Below are 16581 nucleotides of genomic sequence, written 5' to 3'. Positions count from 1 at the left end.
ATCTGGTTAGATTAACCGATGGCAAGTGTGAAATATGATCATAATCATTTTGAATCAAACACACACACATTTTTGCGGCATGATTTGCAGCCATGTTATAAAATGTTAGGCTACTTTGCAAAGGGTTAAAACAGGAATATACTATAGTTTTATTTTCTGTTTCATAAACTGGACACTTATTTTAGGGCTTCATAACATAGATTATAAGTTACAAGTGTGATTTTTGTTACTTTTATTGCTTTTGTTATTTTTGTTCTTTTTACATTTCACATCCAGTCCCAGTTATTTAGGACTACTGTAAAATCACTTTTCAAAGACAAACACCCCTTTTAATTATTAAACTACATGTACCATTTGCGTGACATTTCTCCTCCACTGCTTTAATTTAATTTTTTGCTCACATCATCATATTTCCAATTACTGATGGCGGAGGAAGCGACAGCAGTTAATTTCAGTTTGTTTCCATGTGATTTAACTTTTGCTCAATGTTCTGTGTCCGTCAATTCAAACATTTCAATCCAGCATTGACATTTTGTACCTGATATCTGCAATCCAATGAGTGCAGGGCGACAACAGCGTGATCAGGTTTCATTGTGAGGAAACTGTGTGTGTGTGTGTGTGTGTATGTGTGTCTTACAGGAGTGTAGGTCAACTGTTCCTGGCGGCAAAGTCTTTCAACATCATTACTGATGAGAACAGATTGCTGTCAGTGGAGAGTGGATAGTATAAACACAAACACATACTGGTACAATTAAATCAGTGTTTTGATGAACTTTTTTCTATTACATGGTTCTTGTAACATTTCACTTCTGCAAATTAAAAAGGAGTCTGACACAGATGTTGATGCTGCAGTTCCAGCAAATGTATAACTATGAAGTTAATTTGCTTCTGAAATGTTCTCTCTCTCTCTCTCTCTCTGTGTGTGCAAATGCATGCTTGTGTATCTGTGCATGTGTGGTGTGTGTGGGTGGGTGTTAATCAATATGAATTAATTCAGAGATTCTTCCCCAAGGAAAAAGAATTAACTAAGTTCAATTAGGTAGAAAAAATGAGCAGTGTAAGCTTCCCTCAGAGGGTGTGTGTGTGTGTGTGAAGAATGAAAATACAGCTTCATTTACAGTGCATTGAGTCTTGTTAGGAAAATGAATCTATGGATACATTTTCAGGGATATGTAATGCCTTAAAGGAGCAAGTAAGTCTAAAGATTCTGCACCCTCCACTGCAGCACAGTCCAAAATAAGGATTCTGCCTATGTATCAATGCATCTTTGGGTCCTTTTAAAGTAGGGGTCCAATCAGTAATACTGTGTATCAATGGAACTAAATGAATGCTCTCCTTAAGATCCAGTTTTTAGAGACAGACAGAGACAGAGACAGAGACAGAGAGAGACAGACAGAAACAGAGAGAGAGAGAGACAGGGAGAGGGGGTTCTTAGGCACTAGGACCCAGCAGGTGCAGCCCCGTGTTATTTTAGTGATCCGCAGCTCAGTCCTGTCGGCAGAGCGCTGGGTCCTCAGCAGCAGCAGCAGCGTCCTCTGCACTCAGGACGCGGAGTGAGCGGCAGCTCCCCATCCTGCACAGCACCGGCACGGGCAGGGGGGCAACTTTAACCAGTCTGTGGACTCGCGGAACAACTCAGACCATACCTCGCAACACGCATGTTGTTCTTTTGCTCTTATTTGTGCGTAAATGAGTGAACTAGTTTAGACATGGCTTCATCCGTGAGCGGCACAGAAGAGGTCCGGGTGTCCGCGTTGACGCCCCTAAAGTTGGTGGGACTTGTGTGCGTATTTCTCGCGCTGTGCCTGGATGTCGGAGCCCTGTTGAGCCCGGCGTGGGTCACTGCGGATGACCAGTACTACCTGTCCCTGTGGGTGTCTTGCTGGAAGCCCGTCAGCTCTGTGGAGTGGTCCTGCAACAGCACGCTGGCCACCGGTGAGAAAGACGCTCATGTGCTTGTACTGTACACACTTATTTTGGCTGATGGGGTGATGCGCCACCATGTTGTTTGTAAGTTTGAAACCTGTTGGGGGTTGTAGTTTTAAAGCCCTTGAAATGGCAGATTTGTGAGTGCACATTCATATTCAAATGGAAGTGGGGTGCACAGGGCTGGGGGATAACAAAGGATCCCTGCAGACAGTGCACAGTTGAACCAATCTGTTCTGTGGGTGAGAATTATAAAACATAACTCTAGAGAGTGCTAAATGTTAATTACTTTATAATTAGCTATTGGCTGGTTAATTTAAACTGCAGAACACTTCTACATGAAATAAGATAGTGGACAATGGGCTCCATGCTGCTCTCCTAATGGGAAATAATCAACTACAGCCAAGAAAAAAAGTTTATCTTTAAGTCTCAGAGTCTGGCGAATAAATCACACTTTGATTTTCTATCTGGTTAACTTTTTATTCCTGAAACATTGGCCCAGTGCACCACAGAATGATGTGGGAATCTTGCCTCGCCAGGAGCGGTCCAGCTGGGGTTTCATTTGGCCTTTTGTTGCTCACAAAATGAGCCTTTGTGTGGGTTTCTCCATCGGCCAAGGAGCAAGGGCAACTCAGTGCAGAGAACTCCCCAGAGATCCAGATGCCTGGAGATTAGTAACCAAGGAAACAAGTGAAGCACTCCAGAAATGCTGATTTTCTCCATTAGAGAACTTATTTATGGAGTTCCCTTCATGGAGTCTCCCTCTGGAAGTATTTCATATTTCCATCACAGACATTAACATTCAGCGATAAAAATAAGAAGTTGGCAGAACTTTGACTTAATTCAGTTCTAACATGGTGCAAAAATAGCCCGGTACAATTTTGTTGCAATGATTTAACATTGTGGTAGTTTTAGTGCCAAACTTGATGGGAAAACTAACACAGTGTTTGTAAGGTGTTTCCATGTGTGTGCCCATGCTAACCATCTGTACTAAAATTATTAACACAATAATAAATATTAGGGTTTCAATCCATCTAAAATCACAATCTAAGCACATAGTCTGCAAATGTGAATTGTGGGTAAAGCCCCAGCTTTAACCCCTTGTCATAGTTTGTGCCTACACATGCTCCCATATATTTTATTTTTGCTCTCTGACCTCCTGTCTGCTGAGTAGTGAATTGTGTTTTGTTAGTCTGACAAAATGTTTTCTTTCTGTCTGAGATGAGTAACTGTGGGTCACATTGGCCTCGTTCCTGCGCTGTCAGTGCAGACAAAGTGCACTTTGGTGCCATATAAAGACATGGAGCCTCCGTGTCAGCTCTCTGCTCTCAGCAGAGGCGGCATACCACAGTAAATGCACACAGCGAACTTCCCATTTCCTCAGGCTTGTGCTTGGCTAGGCTTATTGATTTGAATCCCAGTAATCACTTTCTACCCCCCACCCCCAATATTTCCTCCGTGTCATGCTCTGGGCATTAAATAAATCCTGTTAGTTTGAAACACCAGCTGGCCACTCAGATGTTTTGAGCATGTTCTGCAAGGCCTGTGTGTGTTTTTCCCCACAAAACCCAGTGAACGTCTGAGGTTTTGCCTTGCTCAAGTATTTAAAATATACAGACACATACGGTGGGCTTCCCTGTCTTTCTACACGTACACACCTAGTCGTGGGGGGGTGTAGGAATTTGTAACAGTCATGCAAGAGCAGTGTGTGTTGATGCCAGGGCGGTGTTAGATGAGGGGACAATGTGGAGCCAGTGTGCGAGCGAGTCACTGAGGCATGGTGATGGCAGAGCATATAAATAATGTAATAATGTAACCGATCCCATTTTGTGGGCCACATATAGGTGATGAGTGGTTCAGTGCCTTGTTCAAAGAAGCAGAGGTAAGTCTGACTGAGGATCATCCTTCTTCAAACACTTCTGCTGCCGTGTGTGACAGCACGGCTGATACTCAGGGCGGTTCTGTGACACAGATCTTACACCATTGTCTCAGACAAAGAAACCAAATGGGCCCCTGAAGCATTTTTTGATAAACACTTAAGAAGTCCGTGACATGCACGCAGGGGACCCCAATTAATGCTCAGATTGGATCTTGTGTACTGTATCTCCTTTTCCATCTGTCATCGTGCAGGGCTTAGATTAATAGTTTGGCACTTCCTGCTTGTCAAAGCCTTTAAGCACTCCCTCTCTGGCTGTGTTTCTTTGCACAGTGTACAGGAGTCTGTTCCAAATCTCAGATGAGATGACTTTCTGCATCCTGCTGTTTCTCGAGCTTCACTGATAAAACTTTTCAGTTGCAGGCTGGCTGGGCTGAAGGCACCAACCTGACCCAGAGAAGATATCTCTGGGCAAAGATGGGCTGTGACAACTGCAGGTCAAGTCACTGTAAACCTCTCTGTGAGAGGCAGCCAGCGAGGCAGTGGCACAGAATGTCGAGGGGTCGGTCTTTAAGTGGGCCTTGTGTTGTGCAAGCTGGAGAGAAAGGGTGCTCTGCTTATTGTGGGCTCTTTCCAACATCCTGTGGTGACAGGGCCCATTTTTAAACTCTAAATCCTGAGCCATATTTGGTCAGAAGTAGTTGATGTTTGTTTATATTTGAGCTACTTGGCCCCTGGAATAAAGTTTCCCTCCAACAAGAGTGGGAACTGTATTTTAAGCAGCTTATGTTCCATCACTTTCTCCCCGCTGGTGAATGTTTTAATGATTTTCTGCCTGAATAGAGAGGAAATATTCTTGGTAAATCTTTTTTCTTCTTCTCCATAATAGACAATGTGTATACATATCAAACTGAAGTCGGTTCATATGAACCTGTGCTCCTAATGTAAAGTAGAACCAAATAGACTGCAGTCCTTCTGATGTTGTTTTCTCCACCCACTGTACTTTAAATGATTTCCTCCTGTGTAATCAAATGCCTCATCATAATATCCCCTGCCTGTTTACATGCAGACCTCCTGTTTCCGTGAGTACACAGTAAAGCTACGAAAGAGATCCCCAGTCTGTAAACAATAACATATATTATGTAAGTTTTCACATTTCTTTTTCCAACAAACCAAAATTTAATCTAGACTTTTTAAGGATAACAGAGCAAGATCAAGACAGCACTTATTTCCAGTTGAGTGTTTATGGAGTGAATCTGAATGAAATGCTGAGATTGCTGCTGAGCTGGGATCAGCAAAGAGGGAGGGATACTCATTATCTGAGTCACCTCACAGAATCACTTTGCCTTTCTGCTGCTTTGGGATCCATTACTGAGCTGCTGAAATCTGTGCGTAACCAAGCGTGCATGTGTGTTTGTTTCTTGTCAGCCAGAAAGTGCTGTGCTTGGTTCGAAGCTTGTTCTCTGCATGGTTCACATTCTTCATCTGCCGCTGGAGGCCACGGCTCCCCGGTGGCTCACATCAAAACATTATGAGCCATCACCAGCTTCTCAGAATAAACGCACGAGGAGCTGTCTCTGCCTCTGAACCACAAATAGTTTGTGTCTGCACTGTGGTAATTCACCACAAACTGTAGTGGGTGGAATAATTTGTATCTTATGTGAGACTGAGCATTGCAGTGTTACTGTGGCTAACCACTATGGCCTGTGACCCATTCTGCTTCTTCTTCCTCCTTTTATTCCTCCTCATCTGTCTCTCTGCCTCCCTCCCTCCCTTCAGCAGCACCGACACAGCTCTCCAGAGTAACCTCTTTTTTTAGTCACCTATGTCACTCTCTGTCTCTGTCTCAGTCTGATTTCATGGTTTTCCTCCCTCACACCCTCCCCTCTTCTCTGTCCCTGTGTTTGTCTCAGACTGGCAAATCGCCACACTGGCCCTGCTTGTGGGGGGAGCAGCCCTCACCCTGATTTCCTTCCTCATGGCACTGATTTCACTGTGCTTTGGATCCAGGAGTCGCTGTTACAAGCCTGTGGCTGTCATGCTTTTCTCTGCAGGTAGGTAAAAATAATCTGAGAGAAGATCAAGTGACCCATTGTATTTGTTGTAACATTTTTTTCCCTTTTCTCCTTGCAGCGGTGCTTCAGGTGTGCAGCTTGGTCCTATTTCCCATCAAGTTCATAGAAACAGTGAGCCTGAGGGTTTACCATGAGTTTAACTGGGGCTATGGCCTTGCATGGGGATCCACCATCTTTTCTTTTGGAGGGGCCATCCTCTACTGCCTCAACCCCAAAAACTATGAAGATTACTACTAAATAGTAAATCAGACAAGAAGAGAAACCTGTGACTGCTGGGTTCACTCAGTTTCCATGTAGTAATAGGAACTTTCTGTCTGTTACACAACTACAGACTAGAAATAGAAAAAAAAAACTGCTCGTCGGTAGTTTCAGGACTGGAAACCAGCCCTCTCATTTGATACTGTGAACTCATTGTCTCAAAAGACTATCCTCACAGAACAGACTGAAATCCTGAGTACTCTTTAGGGAAAAAAGAGAAATCCAAAACCGGTTTCATTCAAGAGAGAATGTCAGATATTTCCGCGTCCCCTTTAAGTGTAACTCCAGTAGGTCTTAGATTCGGGCAGAAAATCTGAAGGGAGCAGATGGATTCACAGACCCCATACCCAGACGAGGTGGTGGACTAATTAACCAATGGGAGCAGAGAAGGAAAAGGACTGATCTCAGCTCGGGCCAAAGCAGAGCGGAAGGTGTCCTATTGAAGTGACATCCTGACGATGACAAAGCGAGGAAGACGGGGCATACTAAAGGAATGCAGCATGCTGCATTTCCTCAGAGATACATACAGTACATGTGGAATGCGGCCAAGCTTTCTTCCTTCAGCAATGGAGGAAAGTGTCATGGAGCTGTGTTTTCCTCTGTCCTGTTTGAATCTACTTAAAAGGGTCAGAGATGCTGAAAACAGATGCTATATAAGACTGTAAAAACATTCTACAGACCCCTTCCAAATGATACCACAGAATGAGAGAATCATCTGGTTAACTATTAGCACACAAAACCTCCACCAAAAACCCAGTCACCCCTTATTTTATGGTAAAATTGTTGAATTATTATGTAAGTATCTGCTGTAATATTCACAGACAGCTGGGAAGGAAGATGGCAAATGACCATGTCTGCATGATCATACCACTCAGCATGTGCTCACAGACCTCCCCATGTGATGCCTCCTTATCTTCCCATTCAGTAGAAAATACTCTCAATGGAGTAGCCATTAAGAACAAACATGTTTTCTGATAGAGAAGCTGTAGCAGAAAATTCTCAGTAGTTATAAAAGGCAGTATACTCTTATCCACATATCAGTGCTGTACCAATGTGCAGTGTGCTGTGCATGTGTAGTGCGATAGGCAACTTGCACTGATTGGCTCTGGTAACAAACATCTTCTCAATCCTCGCTCATGATGGTCTTAAACTTCACCGACACCCTCTTGTATTACAGTAGGCATAAAAGCGAGTGTGTGCATGCCATTTTCTGCTGTGTTTCAGGTTTCCAACATAATAAACACGTACTGGAAAAAGGTGTGTTTGCTTTTTTGGGGGGGGGGGGGGGCAAACTGGAGGTACAACAAACTATGCAGCCTTGCATCATCAAGTCACATAGAATCAGCTCCTTTATTAAGTACAGCAAGTTGAGGCATTTGCACAGGATCAACATCTGAACACATAATACAGGGTGGCATAATATGCATAAAAGTACCAGGAATATACTCATATGCAAGTGTCTTTAGTGTTCTTTCAGTGAAATCGGCTCTAATACAGAGCCAGATACAGTGTACAGTCTACATTTCGCATTAGTCAGAACTTGTATACCATTGCTTTCATTATTCCACTGTCAGAGGGAGTTAGAGGTCCTGGATTAAAGTGGAAGTGCCTCCATTTTGAGTTCAGGAGAGGGCACAGTGTAAACAGGGCAGTCATTTGTTCTGCGTGGAATGTTCACTAGGTAAACCGTAGCACCTTCTCCTCGATCCTCAAATCACTTTGCCCTTTCTGAAATATGTCCTGCCCACTGCCAGAGTTGCAGTGTGTCATTCCCTCTTCTGTACAATTGTCATGGAGGGGGCTCCAACTGTCCTGAAAGAGATTCATCATCCGCCGAAAAAAACAAAAGGTCAAAGTGCACAGGAATAGTGGGTGGGAGCAGGACACATGAGCAGAGAGGGATAGTGGCTCTTCCTCAGCAGGTAGGAGGGGAGTATATACTGATTGACGGGGGGAACCTCTAGGCAGAAACTGCAGATTCTGCAGGGGTTTACAGTATCCAAGGATTTGCAAGGGATGGGGCAATACAGCGCCATGCTAAGTTCAGGAGTAGCGTGGCATTTCGCACTGTTCACAGCGGTTGAGTGCAGGGTGGTTAAGGAAGGTGCAACTTTCACAGCCCCACTGAGCGCCTTCAAAGTCCTCGTCCCTCTGAGGCCCCGACACTGGCTTGGAGTCCTGCTCCCCGACTGAAAACACAGACAGAATAAAAGGTAAAGAAATAAAAGGACTGTTTATTCATGTGATAAACTGAGGACTGGAATTAACCATGGCTGTCACTGGGTGGACATGTGTGGGGCATGCATTCAAGTATCAGCCATTCAAGTATAAATGTTGATAGACACAGGCATTCACTAAATGGCAAGATTGCTCATCTAGTTTCCATGCCAACAGATCGGCAGAGGCCAACAGACCAAAGTCAGTTAAGCTTTTAGTCTTGGTTTTTAAATGTTTTAAGTTTTTATGTGGTGGGAGCCAAAAAGGACACATATCACAGCTTATTCTCTGAATGATCATCAGTGAAACTCAGATCTGTATCCTGGCAGCAGTATTAACATCTGGTTGTACCCTGTTGAACAAATAAATTTCTCTTCTTTGCACATTCATGTTGTGAAATCAGCATCAGTTCTCACCTTTCTTCCCAGTTGTGGGCGGCACTACTGGACCAGGTTGAATATTGTCATAAAAGTTGTTCATTGCTTTGGGATCAAACTTTCCTGTAGAGAAAAGAAGAAAACAGATACTGAATTAGTTTGTTTAGGAGAGCCCATTCCAGTCAGAGGTCCTATCAGTCCTGCCACTCTGTCAAGGCTGTTGACTAACCTAGGCTATGGCAAGAAGGGCAATTGCAGTGCATGAAAAAAATTAGCCTTCTCCTTATGGGCATGGGTAACAGGTGGAAAAAGTAAGTCACCAAAAAACATTAAATCCCGCTGAATTCTTAATTCTGGCCAATTGAGCACATGTTCACACTCGTTGCTTTTAGTCTAACGTGAAACATAGACCATGTGCACTCTGGTTTGTTTTTCATCTTTACACTAGCACCTGAATCAATGTGCCCAATCATGCGGTCCTTTATGGTTTTTAAGTGCATAAATACTTTTGGTTACAGGATTATCATGCATTTTTCCTTAAAAGAGTTCATATAGGGATGGCATTTAAATTATGACAACTAGAAACATGGAGTCTTATTATCTATACAGAGTAGGAATTTAACACCAAATAGAAATACAAGCCTGGTAACTACTAGCTGAAATCAGCCAGATGTTTACTCAGTTTATTCCTTCTGCAAGCCAAGTTTCATAGTTCAATAAAATGCTTCGCAAATATATGAAAGAAGCATTTTAAGCAGCACAAAGGTCACAGAAATTATGCAATTGCACGAGCTGGCTGTCAAAGTGAACACCACAACAGATTTTTAGAGACCTCTAACAACATCTATTTCAACATCCAACAGCCTGATTTGCCCCAAAGCAACTGTCCATTGAATCACAGGTCACACCCCCAGATATTTAGTCAAGAAAGTTAAAACAAGAATAATTTGGAAGAGCAATCAATAGTTATGCAAACGTGTCACTAATTTGCCACACTTGATTAGAACAGTATATTACTGGCATACAAACATTTGTGTATTTGCTTTTCGTGAAATGAATATATGCTATGCAGCTACAAAAAATAAGCCTAACCTCCATCTCAAAATATTTACAGCAGAAATGTCATGGGTAAAGACATTTGCACTCCAACTAGAGGTGCTATATGATGTTTTCCACATCTAGGTTTGTACAGTACATTCAATGTGAGAGTTTCAGTTTTCAGTAGCAACCTGTCATCCAGCCTAATATTGTTTGTGGATCACAAAACCTTGCTACAAAATCCACTATTTCCTAACAATACTTTTAATCTAACCATTGTATTTCAATGAAAACACAGTGTAAGCACCATGAACATGGCTGCAACATGACAGCATCAAGCACCGGGGATGCCGTTTGCAGCACACTTTCCAAAGCTTTAGAACGTAGACTTGATAAACACAGCAAAATACAAATCAACCCTCGAGGAAACCCTGCTACTGTCTGCAAGATAACTATGACTTCAGAAAGGATTTATTTTCCAGGAAGACCAATGCCCAAATGTTTAGTGGCACTGGGCTGATTGCAAATAAATTGGTCACACTCCTGAGCCTGCTGCCAGATAGACTGTTTGAGCTTCCAAGAGCACCACTCCTAGTAAACAGATAAAGGATTGTAACTAAGTTCCACATATTGTGGTCACAGTAAATGGTTTTTATCAGTTATGCAACCAACAAGAATCACAGAACAGGCAAACACTGATCAAGGACCACATGAAAGGTCATGCATGGATCAGCCTGGGTCCTGCTACAGACAAACAGTCATTTTAGAAAACTGCATCTGTATGCACTGTGGTCGATCCACATCCATCATTTTGGACCCCACACTGTCTGCTTCGGGGCTTGGCTCTTTCAAGATCAATGCTTTCAAATAAATCAGAGACACACTTCAAAGGGTTGTGTAGGAATGTGCACTTATGTGTGTGTGAGTGATGTGTGTATACCTCTAGACTGCAGTAGATCTGTCTCCTTCAGTGTACAGTCAATATCAATCTGAAGCTGTCTGTTCAGACTTCGCAGTCGGGTCATCTCTTCGGGCTTCAGACAGTACAAAGACATTTACCAGTTAGATTAACTATTACTAAACAAATTTGTAATTTTTTTGTGTACAGATGAGTGCTTCTTATATAAATATGCAAGAACTACTTTAATAACATTTATAATGCACACATTATAGCCTTTAAAGCTGCCACATCTATAGGTGCTTTAAATATTTCAAAAGGATTGATCATTTCACAGTACACAATAATTTAAATATGCGTGTGTGTGTAGGTGTATGTGTGAGTCTAAGTAATTGTTCAGTCCTTACTCTGGGTATAAGACTGGTGGAGTTAACTCGTCGAAAGCGTCTTTGAAGGGCGTCGTATTCCATGTTGTTGACATCTGCCTTCAGCTGTTCTAGTTTCTGCTTCTCCAGCATCAACTCCTTCATTAGTCGCTCCATCCTCGCCCGCTGATGGAGCAGAAGAGCTGGAGGAAAACACACCGAAAAATTAGAAACACTTCTCACTTCAGAGCTCTGCTGCTACTGCATACCAATAAGTACAAGTGAAGAGCAGAAAAACACTTACACGTACTTTGTAATTCAACAACCAAATTATATAATTTATGTAGTGGGTGAAAGGTTTCATGTATGACAGGAAAGGATTCTAGTTAGCATCTAAACACCAAAAGTGATTTGAGTTAATGAACCTACGATTCACCGCTTTAAAGAACTGAGTATAAGCAAAACCCCAAATCTCTAGTGACACATAAATGCAGAACAGAGCCGAATACCAAGTTGGACTGTATCCAAAAATGTGTCCTTATGTGTGACCTCACATAGATATTTGTGCTAGTGCTACACATGCAACCACCACTATAATAGAATAAAACATAAAGCAACATGGCATTTTGCATACTTACCAACCAGTGTTAAGAACAAAATGAAGCTAGTGTGTAACTCTTGCATCATCAAGAGATATTATTTACATTTTTAACTGAGTGGAGCAAAAGTGAATCTTTAAAACTTACTGCTCATGCTTGGCATTCAGAACTTTTAATGGCTCAGACAATAATATGTGCCTGAGAATATGGCATGTTCATTTCTCCCTATATCTTTCACCAGTCCAAATGAGCAAGCTTTCAGTACAGTGAGATTGCCACACCATGCTGACATTCCATTAATCCATTAATGACTACCCTCTTTAAAAACAATAACACAAACTTTTCGACATGGGCCTTCCAGCTAAAGGTGTCATCCAAAAAAAGAGCAGAAGTGATCAAAGGGCCAGAACGATCTCATCTCTTTTCCTCCTTGGGTTGTTGTGATTATATGGCACTTGAACAAACAACACACAAAATTGTATTACATGGTGATTGGCTAACCAACAGGTGTCTTATGACCAGCAACAAGAAGTTAAATGTCTTAATGTGCAATTTAAACTCCAACACTAGACCAGGGTAACAGAAAAAGCAAAAAAAGCAATCCCTCACCTTGTGTGTAGGCATAGTCATCAGAGCCTGAGCTTGAACGTCGGGGCATTTGATCAAACTGACTGGCGACATTCCCTGGTAGAGCAGAGATGGGAAGGATGGGTGGAGGGGCAGCATTGTGTTCCCCTTGGTCAACTATGTTAAGAAGAGAGTCAGCTTCAGCCACAGGAGGTGAGCTTGGCGGCCTCTGAGCCTGGCCTCCTGGAGACACTTTGATCTTGAAGGTATAGGCCGACTGCCCCGGTTGAGGGGAAGATGCAGGCCGAGGACGTGCAGCACCTTGGTGCTGTAGGTACATCCCATGGTGAAATGTAGCCTGACCTGGTGGTCCAGTCATTGTAATGCCCCTTGAAGGGGAGCTGGGCGAAGGACTGGTAGCCATGTAAAGCGCTCCTTGGGAGTGTGGGTTGTGCACAGGTGAGTTGCTGCGAGGTCGAGGACCCTCCAATGTGATCTCTATCTGGTTCTTGAGGGAGCTTTTTGTGTGGTAGGGCCTATAAACAGCTGGCTGCTGCTGGGGTTGTTGCTGGTGATGGTACGGCATGCTGGGAATAGTTGGGGAGCCAATAGGAAGGAAGACATATTGCTGGTGCTGGGGTTGTGGCTGGGGTTGCGGCTGGGGTTGAGGCTGGGGCTGATGCTGTGGGGAGCTGTAGGGTGAGCCATATGTGGGAGTACTATAAGGGGACTGTTGATGCTGATAGACAGGAGCACCCGAGGAAGACCAGGGTGTCGGCTGTGGGCTCTGAGAGGGAGAGGGTCGAATATACAAGGTGGCGTTGGTATTGTTAGCATAATGGCCAGGAGGGATCTGTAAAGCCTGTGGGACATTGGGTATAGTTTGTGAAAGAGTGACCGTTATAGGGTTCATAGTATAACGTGGGACAGGGGAATATGTAGGGGACATGCCCTGCATCGTGGGTGGAGGAGTGGGAGTGCTGGCTGGACGGTTCTGATCATTCATAAAGAAAGGATTGTATCCAGGAGAGGGGGCCATGGTAGCAGGAGCTGACAGTGGCTCAGGGTAGCTGGGTCGTTGGGGTTCGATGTGACTGTCACTGGTACTGTGCACAAGGGATCGCCCTACCCCTGCTGCTCCTCCGTTTGCTTTGCTTGCCTCTGAGCCTGGGTATCCCAGGCTTATGTGTAGCATGTGGTTTCGGCTCAATCGACTCTCCTCTGGACTGTGATGAAACTCCCCATACAGGTATCTGTTACTCTCCTGAGCCAGCAGGTGGCAGCAGAGATCCAGGTTATTGTTGTTCTGGAAGCAACAGAGAACAGTCTATGTATTTCAGAGTGCTCTTCATTCAGTTTAAAAGCTCAACCTACAACCATTACTGATTAGAACATTATAAGGGATAATTTTAGAGGATTCAATGTGCATGTGTATACCTGCAGAAGGTACTGTGACACTACCCCCTCTGGGATCTCTGGGAAACGCTGCTTGAGGTCCTGCAGGATGTGGTAGTCGAGCTGAGAGCCTCCCTGCGCCATCCTGAGCCAACACAGAGCCTCAGCGAGCCCAGAGTTGCAAATGCCGAAACAGCCGATCTCGTCTCATCCCCTGACGATGCAAAGATAAAATACACAACTGAGGTCAAAACTGTAATTTACTGTAGAACGTCAAATTAGGACTGTCGTAGGCCCTATCCTTGATGTCAGCAGTAACGTCAAAATACAGGTCTCCCACATAACCATGCTTTATGAGGCACGTCAATCTAAATCTAATCAGAGAATAGTTCGCTGGAGGGGTAACAGGCCAAAAACCACACAGAAACAGAACACACACGATGTTAGTCGTATTCATTCGCACTAGCACACCAGTGCTAACTACCAAGGTGCCTGTCAGTCTGTTGTTGTTTGTTTAGCCATACTGTTGCACCAAGCAACGACGACATACCAACGCTAGCTAGCAGGCTAGTTATCAGCATCCGCACATCACTCACACAAACAACCGCACCTGTGTGCCGTGAGGCTACTGCCGGAAACAGCATTACCATTCTTAGTAGATTGCCCAATGTCACCTGCAACCAACACAGCATCGCAACTGTCTAAATAAATCCTCTGTTTAAAACAGACTGCCTGCCAGCTAACTTTGCTAATGCTAACTGTAGCCTGGTCCTGTTGGCTGGTCAGCTGTCATAAGCCTGGGTGTTGATGGATTAGCTAGCTAACTATGCTAAAACCAGCAAGCGTTAGCCACAAACGGCTTTATCAAACTTACCATATGGTAAGAGTCTCCCTCATGTCTCGGACCACAACTGGGTCCCGGGGAGAGCAGTGGTATTTCTTAAATAGTACGCCAACGTTTGTCAAGGTTTGGTTTCGGCTTAAGAACTTGTAGTTTCGCATTCCAGCGTCAGGGGCCTGCCGCTGAACTGCATAAGTCTGTCTATCGCGATAATGTCAGATTTTCCCGGACCAGGAAGTGGTTCAAATTGACGGGATGGACGCTGTCAATAGTGCGCATGTGTGTGTGCGGTGCCTCTCTGGCAGAACTCCATTCATTTTTTAAGTCATTCTCATTAAACAGCCACGGATGTCTCTCCAGAATAAGTTTTTCTCAATGAATCCTCCATCATCCAAAAAAATGGATTACTTGCATCTATTCTGGCTATCCCAGTTCCCTACCTGTTATTACCACGGATAAGTATTAGAATTTATCAAAAATAATTGCAACGCAGAAATTACAAAAATTACCCATAAACGAAAAAGTATAAACCCATAAACAAAAAAATATAGTATACATTCAACATTCAAAAAACAACAATAATATTTACTTCTGGGAGACTTAAAATTATTCACAAGTGCTAAATAATAAGCTGAAAAGGAGACATAGCATTCTCTCTATCATTTATTCAGGTTAATTAGTTGTCATTATATGAAAAAAAAAACATTCCACAGACATGTAAAACAAATGTCTTATGAACATGTATGCTTATTTGTGTGTTTTTTTGTTTTGAATTAAATAGTAACAAGCTCTGACCATTAAAATATAGCTTCAGTGGATGTCTCATACTTACAGTAAAGTCCATTGATGTGTTTAATTTTAGGTTTCCACACATTTACGGTAGTTGTGATGCCTCATATGTATAGCCTGCTGTGTGTCAAACTCAAAAAAAGGTAATTAAGTGAAGTAAGAGTTTTGAAATCAGCTCACAATCAGTCTAAGTGTGGAAATGTATGAGAGGAGGAAGAGTGCTTCGCAGCTCGTGGTGTGTTTCCGTAATATCATATGCACCATAATATCACGTTCCTTTGAGCCTGCAACAGCAACACAACTGGACAAACATCACTGGTTATTAGGTATTGTCCAGCTGTGTTCACTAGGGGGCAGTGAGAGATGGCTGAATTCTGCTCAGACATTTCTGTGACAATTTTACATTATGGTTTAAGTTCAACAGGAGAATTGTTATTGTAGCAGATTTGGGAGAAACCTGTGAAATACATGTGCACGTGTAAGACCGAGGCATTTTATTTTATCTAAAGAAGACATGCTATTGTGAAAGTATGTTTTCGAATTGTTTCAAATATTGCATCATTTTGCAAATGTTAAAAAGGAGGCTTCAAAGAGAAAAAAAATCAGTATTTCTATCTTCTTACAACATAGCATTCTGATTGCAGTGACATGAGCTAAAAACTTTGTCTTGTTCAAAACAGAACAACCATTTGTGTGTGTGTGTGTTTTTAGCACCATTTAGACAACTAAGCAGTGTTTCTGGTCACAGAACATGCACTCATCTACCTTGCACATCATGTCTGTCTGGGAATAACAGGTGTGAAGTGTGTTGCAGTCCTGGACGGCTCAGGTGTGGCCCTCCACCAGCACAGTTTTGACCTGCAGCTTACTGTCACTTCAGCGGGGGACGAGGGATATACCACCACAGAAGTATTCATAGGGGTGCTGCAGCAGCTGAGGCAAAGGCCCAGTCTTACTCGGGTTAGCTGTCCTCCCAGTGTTGATTAGTTGCCACAGCTGTGGTGCTATTTAAAGCTGTCCTGTTGTTGTCCCTGATACCCTGCAGGACAGAAGAGGGCAAAGCCTCCTCAGTGTCCTGAGAGGTCAATGTCTTAATCCAAGCAGGAAGTGAAAAATGACATTTTTTCCTATTCTATTTTCTTATTCATAGTTTAAAGAGGATGAATTTTTGTTATACTCTTAGATATTTATTCCTGGCTACACAAATAAGTTCACCCAAAAATGATTGATGGGCTCTGAATTGCACTCCATCCACTGCAGTGTTTATACCCTCTGTGCACCTTTGTTGAATTATCTCCATCTTCTCTCCATCTCAATCTTTCTTCACTGTCTTTATTTTCCAGTGACACTGCGACTCTCA

At 43.1% G+C, this 16581-nt stretch overlaps 2 protein-coding genes across 3 annotated transcripts; one reads left to right on the top strand and one right to left on the bottom strand.

The window, feature by feature from the left end:
* Window positions 1-1515: 1515 nt before the first annotated feature.
* tmem47 (transmembrane protein 47) lies at window positions 1516-7391 on the top strand. Its single transcript, XM_028404623.1, has 3 exons — window positions 1516-1935; window positions 5716-5856; window positions 5936-7391. The coding sequence occupies exons 1-3, from the start codon at window positions 1710-1712 to the stop codon at window positions 6112-6114; spliced, it is 546 nt and encodes a 181-aa protein (XP_028260424.1). The 5' UTR covers window positions 1516-1709; the 3' UTR covers window positions 6115-7391.
* Window positions 7392-7461: 70 nt separating this feature from the next.
* Window positions 7462-15282, bottom strand: tab3 (TGF-beta activated kinase 1 (MAP3K7) binding protein 3). 2 transcript variants are annotated; one of them, XM_028404496.1, is made up of 7 exons: window positions 15265-15282; window positions 13634-13805; window positions 12239-13502; window positions 11073-11233; window positions 10708-10801; window positions 8769-8852; window positions 7462-8324 (listed from the first exon to the last, which is right to left on the bottom strand). In XM_028404496.1, exons 2-7 carry the CDS (start codon window positions 13733-13735, stop codon window positions 8179-8181), a joined length of 1851 nt encoding a protein of 616 aa, XP_028260297.1. In that variant the 5' UTR covers window positions 13736-13805; window positions 15265-15282; the 3' UTR covers window positions 7462-8178. The 2 variants fall into 2 exon arrangements, with proteins under 2 accessions (XP_028260297.1, XP_028260296.1); XM_028404495.1 differs by lacking the exon at window positions 15265-15282 and adding an exon at window positions 14466-14650.
* Between the last annotated feature and the right edge of the window lie 1299 nt (window positions 15283-16581).

This window comes from Parambassis ranga, chromosome 4 (assembly GCF_900634625.1).
Source record: "Parambassis ranga chromosome 4, fParRan2.1, whole genome shotgun sequence".
Classification (NCBI taxonomy): domain Eukaryota; kingdom Metazoa; phylum Chordata; class Actinopteri; family Ambassidae; genus Parambassis; species Parambassis ranga.
The sequence above is the reverse complement of the archived record's forward strand: the minus strand, read 5'-3'. Positions and strand labels throughout refer to the sequence as shown.